Source organism: Populus alba, chromosome 13, assembly GCF_005239225.2.
Source record: "Populus alba chromosome 13, ASM523922v2, whole genome shotgun sequence".
Taxonomy (NCBI): Eukaryota; Viridiplantae; Streptophyta; class Magnoliopsida; order Malpighiales; family Salicaceae; genus Populus; species Populus alba.
Genome location: NC_133296.1, coordinates 11,535,425 through 11,546,986, shown reverse-complemented (window position 1 = coordinate 11,546,986; position 11,562 = coordinate 11,535,425). Strand labels below are relative to the sequence as shown.

At 34.0% G+C, this 11,562-nt stretch overlaps 1 protein-coding gene across 1 annotated transcript; it reads right to left on the bottom strand.

The window, feature by feature from the left end:
- Window positions 1–10,021: 10,021 nt before the first annotated feature.
- LOC118035547 (glucuronoxylan 4-O-methyltransferase 3) lies at window positions 10,022–11,195 on the bottom strand. The gene has a single exon (XM_035041145.2). It carries the CDS (start codon window positions 11,041–11,043, stop codon window positions 10,129–10,131), a length of 915 nt encoding a protein of 304 aa, XP_034897036.1. The 5' UTR covers window positions 11,044–11,195; the 3' UTR covers window positions 10,022–10,128.
- Window positions 11,196–11,562: the final 367 nt, after the last annotated feature.

Sequence of the window (11,562 nt, the reverse complement as noted above, 5' to 3'; positions counted from 1 at the left end):
TAGAGCTAATGCCAAAATCATGTGGTAAATCAAGAACATAAGCATTTGAACCAACCCGTTGTAGCACTTTGAAAGGCCCAACACTACGTGCATGCAATTTTCGATTAGCTCCCGAAGGAAACCGTTCAGGTCTAATCTGTATCATAACATAGTCCCCAACATTAAACTCATTATATCGTCTATGTAAATCAGCTTGAAGTTTATATTGCGCATTACTTGCTTGAATCTATTTAGTGATCTCAATATGCAAATCCTGAATTCTACGTGCAAAAGACTTGGCTGACTCAAACACTCTAGCATTAAGGGACATGGGTAGAAGAGCTAAAGGTTTCCTAGGCTTGTAACCATGTACAACTTCAAAGGGACTCATGCCTATTGACCTATTGATAGAGCTATTATAGGCAAACTGGGCTGTATGAAGAATCAGATCCCAATTCCGATTATGATCACTCACAAGACACCTTAAAAGGTTACCCAAACTTCTGTTAACCACCTTAGTTTGACCATCAGTTTGGGGGTGGTAAGCAGTAGAAAACTTCAATTTGGTTCCTACCATATGCCAAAGGGTTTTCCAGAAATAACTTGTAAATCTAACATCCATATCTGAAACTATGGTTTGAGGAAGGTCATACAACTTGACAATCTCGTCAAAATAGAGTTTTGCAACTCTGGAAGCATCATGGTCTTAGTACAAGGAATAAAATGGGCCATCTTAGAGAAGCGGTCAACAACCACAAAAATAGAATCATGTTTCTTTGCAGTACGTGGAAGCCCAAGCACAAAATCCATACTTACATCTTGCTAAGGGCAAGTAGGAACGGGCAATGGGGTGTAAAGACCAGTATTTTGTTTTTTATGCTTAGCTAATTGGCAAGTTCGACATTGACCTACCAATTTGGCAACATCTCTTTTCAAACTAGACCAAAAAAACTGGCGTTCCACTTCTTCAATGGTTTTATTCCTTCTAAAATGTCCTGAGAGACCTCCAGCATGAATCTCCCATATCAAAAAAATCACGTATAAATGTTTTCGGGATACAAAACTTATTATCCCGAAATAAGTATCCATCTTGGAAGTGATAACCATTTATTACACGGTGATTCTCATCCTTCAATGTCAAGTATATTTCTCCAAATTCTGAGCAAGATTCATACTCCTCTTTAAGTCTCTCAAATCCTATGACTTCAACACTCATTACAGATAACAACGTTACCCAACAACTCAAAGCATCTGCAGCCTTATTCTCTATTCCAAATTTATGTTTCAAAACAAATGAGTATGCTTGCAAATATTCAACCCAATGACCATGCCTATGATTAAGCTTCTTTTAAGAGTTAAGATAGCGGAGGGCCTCATGATCGGAGTAAAGAATAAACTCATGTGGTAACAAGTAATGACGCCAATAGCACAAGGCCTAAACGACCACATAAAACTCTTTATCATAATTTGAGTGCTTTTGTTTTGCCTCATTAAGTTTCTCACTAAAGTAGGCTACAGGGTGACGTTCCTGACTAAGTACTCCACCTATACCAACTCCTGAAGCATCACATTCTACTTCAAACACTTTAGTAAAATCAGGTAGCCGCATTACTAGGGCCTCCGTGATTTTTTTTCTTAACCTCCTCAAATGCCCTATTAGCTTCTTTACTCCACTTAAACTCACCTTGTTTCAAACAATCTGTAATAGGTGACATGATAGTGTTAAATCCCTTAATAAAACGACGATAGAAAGTCGCAAGCCCATGAAAACTACGAACCTCATGAATAGTCTTAGGTTCAGGCCAATCTACTATCGCTTGGACTTTCTGGGGGTCAACAGAGACTTTTTTCCATGACACTATAAACCCTAAAAAGACCACTTGATTTGTAAAGAAGGAACACTTTTTGACATTTGCAAACAAACTTGCCTTTCTTAGGGTGGTACAAACTTGAATAAGATGATCGAAATGTTCTTCCTTGGTTTTGCTATAAATAAGAATATCATCAAAGTATACCATCAAGAACTTTCCCATAAATGGCCAAAACACTTGTGTCATTACTCTCATAAAAGTGTTTGGTGCATTGGACAGGCCAAAAGGCATGACTAGCCATTCATATAAACCATTCTTAGTCTTAAATGTTGTTTTCCACTCATCTCCAAGACGGATCCTAATCTGATGATACCCGCTCTTCAAGTCAATCTTAGAAAAGATTTGGGCTCCTGCCATCATATTTGGCATGTCATCCAATTAAGGAATTGGAAAACGATATTTGATTGTAATCCTATTGATGGCTCGACTATCAACACACATTCTCCATGATCCATCTTTCTTGGGTGTTAACAGTGCAGGTACTGCACAAGGGCTCAAACTCTCTCGTATAAATCCCTTTTGTAACAACTCACATACTTGCCTTTACAATTCAGCATGTTCACTCAAGTTCATCCTATAGTGAGGCAAGTTTGGTAATGTGGCCCTAAGGACAAAATCTATGGTGTGTTGAACATCACGCATAGGGGGCAAAGCATCAGGTAGTTCAAAAGGGAAAACATCTAGAAATTCTTTCAACACTTCTCTTACCTCTTCAGGTGGCTCTTCTAAAAAGTCTTCTACAATCTCCTTAGCCACTATAGCAAACACAACAAATTCCTCATAAATCTCCTTATCAAACTCCTTAGGACTTATTATGTTAAGTCCTCATTCTTTCACTTTATTCTTCTTTTGACTATTATCATTAGGCTTTGGAGGTAATCCAGTAAGTTGGATTTTTTTACCTTGAAAAGTGAATGAACAAGAATTTGATCGTCCAAAGATTGTAATGTCCAAATCATATAACCAAGGCCTACCCAAAATGACATGCCCTACATCCATGGGAATGACATCACACCAAATTTCATCATGGTAGTCAAAAATCTTAATGGGAAAACGACATCTCTCTTTGACTGCTATAGATGTATCATTAACCTAAGACACGCTATAGGGCTTAGGGTGTGGAACAGACTTTAAGCCTAAGCGGGATACGCTACCCGATGAAACTGCATTGATACAACTACCACTGTCTATAATGATCTTACACCCTTTATCTCCACATTTAATGTAAGTGTAAAATATAGCAGTCCTTCTCCAATCCTCAGTTCCTTTAGGTTGTGTTAAAGCACACCTAAGCTGGTTGTCTTGATTTGAGTGGATATAGACCTAACACATCCTAGCAAGTTAGACTCATCATCCTCATCATTTAGATCTTAAAAATCATCGGGATTGGGTTCATATACCTTATCATCACAATTATCATCTTCATGTCACCTATTGCCTTTGATGAAAAATACCTTTACCTTTGTCTTTTCTAGGTATCTGGAAAATCAAAGGATTTGGTTTACGGGGTGGGGCACCTAATATGGAATTATTACTACCAGGTTGAGATCTAGAAGGGGTATTACGAGTGTCTTGACGTCTTATTCACTGCCTTTTTGTGACCAAGTCATAATTTTGTACTAAGGTATAAGCTTCATCAAGGGTGGAAACACCCCTAAGCACAACCTCTCTTCTAAAGTCATCATTTAAGCCTTTTTGAAATCTACTTAAGGTCATCACTCCATCTTTCCTAACTGCACACCTCATCCTATACTCATCAAATTGTGCCACATATTCATTAGCAGACTTGCCTCCTTGTCTTAGGTTATTCCACTAGTCCAAAAGATTTCCTCTATAAGAACGAGGCAAGTACTTTCCTTCTAACTTAGTCTTCATTTCAACCCAATCAATAATAGGGGGTTGACCTCTCCTAATCAAAGACTCTGCTACATTTTCCCAATAGAGTTGATCGGTTCCACTAAGTTTCATCTTTGCAAATCTTACCCTTTTATTCTCATATAGATTATACCAGCCAAAGAATTAATCCATGTCATGAATCTATCTATCAAAAATCCACGGGTCAAGTTGACTCTTAAAAGTTGGGGCTTCTACCTTGATATGCCTCATGACTCGCTCATCAGGGTCATCATATTCGTGATGGCCCTGATTGCGATTGTACTGACGGTTCCTAGAATGAATTGTTCTTTGACGGTAGTCATTGGAACGCTCACTATCATTAGGTTCATCAAAGTCATTGTGACCCTGGTGTTGGTTATGGTGGCGGTTCCTACGAGGAACTGGTCTTTGAAGATTTCTATGGTTGTGATTTGAATGCTCACTCTCACTAGACTGCCTTATTTGCAAAGTTTCTATAGACTCCATCCTCCCAGAAAGATTGTTCATTTGATTGGACATGTTGCCCATTTCCGTTCGCATAAGTTGTAATTGTTCTTGAATATCTCTAAGAACATTACTGGAGTTCGGGTCCATGGTAGTTATAACTTCTAGATTGTGTACTAGACGACCACTACATAAATGCATGCAAAACTAATCCTGAGACTGAGATCACAAAATAACACTTGCAAGTAAAACACAAAATAAAATTATAGCTAATAATAATAAAAATAAATAAATAAAGAAAATAATATTTTTTATTTATTTATTTTTTTTTATCTTGGAAACTAAGTAATGATAGATTAAACTAGGAAAATGCACATGCAAGTAATGTAAGTCCTCTAAATACACACAAGTAATCCAAACACAATGTTTCAATTCTCCCACTAATTTAACCAGGCTCCACAATTAACTAATGACTCAAAATTAAGGTAATTCAATTTAAAAGTGGGCTATGTAATTTAGCTATGGGCAAGCACAAAGAATAATATTAATGCTAAATATTGGTTAACAAGTGTAAAAATTCAATTGGTAAAAATTATGACCGTATGATATGGTAGTGAAGGATTACGTGGGAGTTGACATGGCAGGATATGCTGACGAGGCAGATGATGTGGTGGGGCACGCTGTCGTGTCAAGAATTGATGGCGTGTCAGACGACGTGGCAAGAACATCTGACGTGGAAGATGCCACTGATGCTCTTACGTGGCAATGACGTGTCTAGGTTAATTATTTATCAGCATCTGTTTGCGTCTGTGAACTGTTGTCGCTGCTGTCGTCGATGGCGCACGAACGGAGGTGGTATCTGTGGTGTCGCTGCTGGACGGGGCCTGTTGATCCGTTGTCGCTGATGAACAGTGAGGGCACTATGGACGATGGCGTTGTGGCTGGTGCTGCTACTGGAGGGGCGGCTGATAGCGCTGCTTTTGCTGTTGAAAAAAATAAACCCAAATCGATGCTGGCTGTGATGGGTGTTGTGGGTAGCGGCGTCTGGTGTGGTTTGTGATTCTGATTTGGGCTGCTGAAACCACAGGTCTGCTATGGTTCTATGAAGGCGCTGCTGAAGACGATTTGGTGTCTATCGGTGGCTTAGGGAGCGGCCTTTTGTAGGAGAATTTGTCACTGTAGATCTTGGTGTGACCGGCGTTGATGCAAGCTATACTCGGCGTTAAATAGTGACAATTTTGATTTCGATAGCTGCGAAGAAGATGAACAATGTCGATGAATAGTGTTTTTTTTTAATCAGAACAGTACGTTTTTTTTTTGCACGGTGAATAGTGAACGATTATTTTTTTTTTTTTTTTAAGTAAATCAAACCGAATCTAGGGTTTAGCATAAACATTATGGACCGTTTAATTGTAAGAACAATTAAAACCCTAACTCTGATACCAAATTTGATGCGGAACAATAAATAATAAGAATTAAAGTAGGAAAAGAAAGAAGCTAAAGAAGAGGAAGAAAGGGGATTGGAGATATGCAAAATCTACAAATTTTCATTAATCATCAAAAGTTCCATTTCAAAATGAGAAAAGAACATATAAATAGTAAACCCTAAAACATCATGTTATTGGGCTCAGCCCATCAAATCAAATTGTTTAACATAAATAATAAAATAACAATGAGCAGGCCCAAATGGGCTAAATAAATAAAATAACAATAAAATAGGCCCAAATGGGCTTAGTCTCCCAACCAAAACGTGACAGGTTAAGCCATCCTACGTCGTCTCCGTCCATGTACTCGTGTAATCTGTGGTGTGGGCCTGGTGTCCCCACCAAGCAATTTCTGCTGTCATATGCTTAGGGCTTGTAAAAATTAAATTGATCCATGAATTTCTGTCTCAAACTTTCATTATGAACAGAAAGCATGACTACTGGTTTTCCTACATGTTTGGAGCTTTGGTTCAGACATTTCTCACATTGGAAGTCAATAAAAGATAAGATGGTGTTTGGTTGGATAAATGACTAAATCCTAGTTTGTTTTCATTTGCGGATGGAATGGAATCGGCCCAGTTCAGGATTTCCCCACCCCGAATTACTTTTATTTTATTTTTGATAAGCGACAAGCAAACAGCTTTTTCTTTTCTTATTCCGGTAAACTTTTTTTTTCACATTTAGATGCAATACTACATAAGTTACCCATGATAAGTTATGGTTTAATTCAGTATTTTTAAAATGTTAAATATTAATATTCAAGTATTGGTAATATGTTCTGGAAAAAAAAATTGTATGGATATTGATATGATGCAACTTAGTCAATTTAGCAAGTCTAAAAAATAACTTGAACAATAAAAAAAAATAATGACATATGAGAAAACATATAAAACGTAGTCGTGTATGGGTGGAATATAATAAATTGAATTTGAGAAAGTATATAAAATATAAATAGATTTAAATTTTTATTATAATTTCTTTTTTTTTCAAGACCTTCATCATCTGGACCAAAATAGATCCATTTAGTTATACATATGTCTTTATAGACTAGATGTATTTTGTTCTTTTGGATATGTAATAAATTTTAGATAAAACATGTAAACCTTAACATTAGAACCTAATCTATGTAAAAACATTTGGATGATAACTTTTCATTGCTTAACTATTTTGGAATTGATATTAATCATTTAGCTCTTTTAAATTCTTTAAATAGTTTTATTTTATGGTTGTTAATATCCTTGAAGAATTGTAATGTGATTGATATACATTGCCTTATTATGTTATTAAGAAGTTATGCTTTGAAGTATTGTTGTGGTGATGGTTGTTTTGATCTAGAATGATTGGATCAAAGGTTGAAAATATATTTAGTGTTAAATAGGATGTTGTTGATAACTTAAAATGTTCTAAATATAGGGAAAACTCTGTCAAAATTTCAATGGAAATTTCTTAATGGGAAATTTCAAAAAAAGAAAAACTTTTGTATTTTGCTATGTTTAAAGTATTCGGTGTATTGAAAAGAAAAAAAAAAAAAAAAGGGATGTTACATATATAATTACTAGCTATTTGACTCGCTTTCCATCGTGGGTCATAAATTTCTTTTTAAGAAAACAAAAACCTGAGTATATAATTTATTTTGATAAAAATTTTTTATGTAAAAAATCCAAACTGTAAATTGAAAAGCTTATCTAGACATCCAATCAAATAAATCGATAATCATCTATGTAAATAAATAAAAAAGTCATTAACAATAACTAAAAGAGAAGCTGGAAAAATTGGTAGATGGATATAGATCAAGATATTTGATTTTGTAAATTGAGACATTGACTCATTAGTGTCTACTTCATTTCTTTATTAAAATCAATATAAGATAATAAAATTAGAAACACATATGAAAGTGAGTGAAGAAAAAAAATATTATGCAAGGCTAGACAAATCAAAAATATTATTTTGAAATAAGTATTTTTTTTGTAAAATAAAACTTATCTGTATAAAAATAATAACAATTCTTCAAAAATCAAATACAAACAAACATATTAAAAACAAAATCTATATCCAAAAAAAAGCCTGCAAAACTCATGGTTTAGGTTATAAGATTAGAATAAACTAATAGAAAAGAAATTGAAAATAACCACACAAAAAATAATTATTAAAAAAATTAATGTGGAATGATAAAATCATTAAAAAATGAGGAAAAAATAGATCCCTAACTGTGTTAACTCTTAAAACTCGTGACCCGTGTTATTATATTAGAAACATGACAAATGAAATAAATCACAAAACCTAATCCTAAACAACTCAAATGTCGAAGGATGAAACTAGAAAAAAAAATTAGTCATATAAAAAAACATAATTAAAAGAATGAGGTTAAAATCAAAATAAAAAGTAAATTATAGGGCATAAAAAATAAAATTAGAGGGTTAGATTGAAAATCAATTAAATTTTAATAAAAAAAGCCAAGAAAAAAATTCAGAAATCAAAATAATAAGGAGCAAATTGAAAAAAATAATATATGACAAATTGTAATTTAAAGACTAAATTAAAAATATAAAAACTTTTCTAAAAAGGCCAAGGAAGAAAATAAACAATAAAAAATATAAGAATTGAAATTGAAAAACAAAAAGAAATGAGGACAAACATGCACTTTCTCTAGCAGAGAGAGAAAAGAAGAAAGAAAACGACTATCTGCAACAAAATGTCCATAAACCTCCACCACGCACTGGACCAAGATGAAGAGGACGTTGTGGTGCTTCCAAAGACACAACAAAGGACCAAGTATGGCCACTGGGTGGCACCGCACATGTTGCCCAAAGTGTGCAAACATCACCCACTCGCTAGCTCGTATTGAGCATGTGCCATCAACTTTTCAGAATAAAAAAATAATCACTGGTTTAATGTTTGTAAAAAGATAAAAAATACCATTAGTCAATAATTATAATTTTTGTTTATTTTAAGGGTAAAAACATAGTTTTACTATGTAAAACAAAAATGGAAAAGACTAGGATACACTTTAACGATTTTTTAATGACCAATGAGCCACTAAAAAAGACCAAATTCCCCCTACAACAAAGGTCACCATTTTTTTCTATCAAAGAGTAAAATAATAATTTTACTATAACAATCCACAATAAATTATATATAGTGATGCAATAAAAAAAAAACCCACACATTATATATTTTTGTTAAATATGTGTTTGGGTCCTATCATTGCTCAACGTTTTCCTTTTATACTTACTGACCACAATAAGTACACCTTAGGTGGCCTTATTAAAGCCATCTATGTTTTTTCAAGTATATATTATATGATTTGTTTTGAGCTATGATTCGGGTGAGATAAATTCTTTTAAATGTAAAAAAAAAATTACTTAGGTATTGTTAATATGTTTTCTTGTACAAAAAATATTTAAATTATGAAGAGATTAATTTGATATGATTCGGTCTACTTGACTAATCCAAAAGCAATCCAGATAATTAGTATAAACATAGTTTGATTAAAAAAATTGAAAATGATATTCTTGTTAAATATTAATACGACAACATATTGAATCAACTCGGATCAATCCAGGCTGATCTTTCAAATCTATAACCTGAATCATAAGACTTTAATAACCTCATTAAAAGCAAATCGAAACAAATTATAAAATTTAATTCCTAGTCAATCTAATTTTGAAAAAAAAAACATTGGAAAAATTTCAATTAAAACACATATTAAAAAAGTGATATGAGTCAGCACGGGTTAACCTATCAAATCCATAATCCGGATCATGAAATTAAAATAATTTTATATAAAGCAAGTCAAAATAAATTACAAATCATTTATATTTAGTTTTATCTGCATTTATTTTAAATGCTTTAACATTATAATGATCTTTAAGAACTCTTGATATTAAAAAAAAAAAATTAAATCCATGAAATTGGTATATATAGTTCAATAAAAAAATAAAAAAAATTATGAAGCATAATTTCCAAAAAAATAATTAAATTAAAAATAAAATTGGGTTGGTAAAGAAAGAAATTTAAAAAAAAAACTAAACAAAAAATAATATTTTATAGGTGTGACCGCAACTATTGAACCACATTTGTTAATCAATGAGTGATTTTTTTAATTGATGATATTATTTTTTTTGCACTTTAAGTTGATATTATTAAAATTAGACATATTAATTATTCGCTAACAAAGACTCCTGTGACAAGGCTAATATAAAAAAGTTTATAATACAAATTCTTTACCATAAAATATATTCAATTAACAATAACCATCATTTACTCATTACTATTTCAATTTGATATATAAAGAAAAAACTAACCAAATTAATTAAAAGAGAATCCGAGAGAAGAGAAATTAATTGGGAACAATAGAAAATACATATATGAAAAGAAAAAACCCTTTGCCCAGAAATTTATATTTTATATGACAAGAAACAAGATCAAGAGAGACAAAAACAACAAATCTAAGCAGAAAAGAGAGATGAGGAACTCTAAGGACAAAAAGGTCTGCCCGAACGAGTTCTATGACTAGGAATGATGAAATGCCTTAACCTCCCTTCCTGCTCCGCCAAGTATCCTTCACAGAGAAAAGCCTTGGAGAATTTATCCTCCACAACTCTATCAACATCATGCACAAACACATCAGTCTCTCCATTCTCTCTGTTCCTAGCCATCAATCCAGCCGTGTAGATTGCAGTCATCCTCCCCGGTGCCTCGTCGTGATACCCAGTGGGTGCATCCACCATGATCAAGTCCCATTCCATGTCATAAATATCACTGGGGAACCCTTGAAGAGCAAGCTGGCACTTGGAGAATCTGGGGTCGCTTACAACTTTGCATTCATCTCCCATTCCTGTCTCCATGAGCCCGTCTGCCTGATGCACTCTGGTGTCGTACGTCACATGGTAGGCCTCTAAAGAGGGCAGTTTCTCTGTGATCTGCTCAATCCAAGCCTTGTCTTCTTCCAGGAAAACAGTGCGCCCACCGTGATTTAGAGATGTCCACATTAGACTGTCATGGCCAAGACCAAAGACCAGGAAATTGCAGGGTGATTTTTTCTCCAGGACCCTTAATGTGACCGAGATTTCTTTGAGGGTTTGTTGTGGAGTGATGTTCGTTGTAACGTAATGGACAAGAGCATTGGCTAAAGAAGGTGGGGTTTTGGTGCATGTTGGTGTCAGGGGAAGAGAAGGGCAGGCTGGTGTTGATGGTTTTGGCTGATCTTCTTCATCAGTAGACAGACTTGATGATGGGTTTGTTAGGTCATCGTTTTCTGATTTGGGGGATGGATTTGATCTCGGAGATGAGAAGCTTGACCAAGCTACCAGCACAAGAAAGAGAAGAAAGAATAAACTGAGGGTGATGATCTTGATGTTAATGGGAGATTGGTTTTTGTTGGGTCTCATGGTTCTTGATGTGTCTGGTTTTTCTTTCGATAGAGAGAGAGAGAGGAGGGAGAGAGGAAAAGGGCTCTTGTGCTGGGTACATGATGATGAACTGAGGCAACCCAAGTCTATATTGATGAAAGGAGCTGACAGGAGACAAGAAATTATTTCTTTTTTTTTTTCTTAGAGAAATGTTTAGGTGATAAAATAATGCTTTAATCTGTTCTTGTATGTGAAGATATAATAATCAATTAATTATTTGTAAGGTCAAAAGTTGCACCAACCCATGATAATGGAGATTGATTTCTGGCGACATTTCATTGGAGAAACCAGAAGGGAAGTGACATGAAAATGGAAGGTGCGCCAATTATTTTTTCTTGGATGTTAAGCTGTGTTTGGTATGGCGTAATGATTGATTTTCAAATATTTTTATTTTAAAAATGTATTAAAATAATTTTTTTATTTTTAAAAATTAATTTTTGACAGATTTTTTAAAATGTTCTAAAACGTTTAAAAAAATAAATGGCAAAAACAATCTTA

What these genes read in the sequence shown, in the direction of transcription:
- LOC118035547 (XM_035041145.2), bottom strand. Translation starts at nt 11,043, where the DNA reads ATGAGACCCAACAAAAACCAATCTCCCATTAACATCAAGATCATCACC.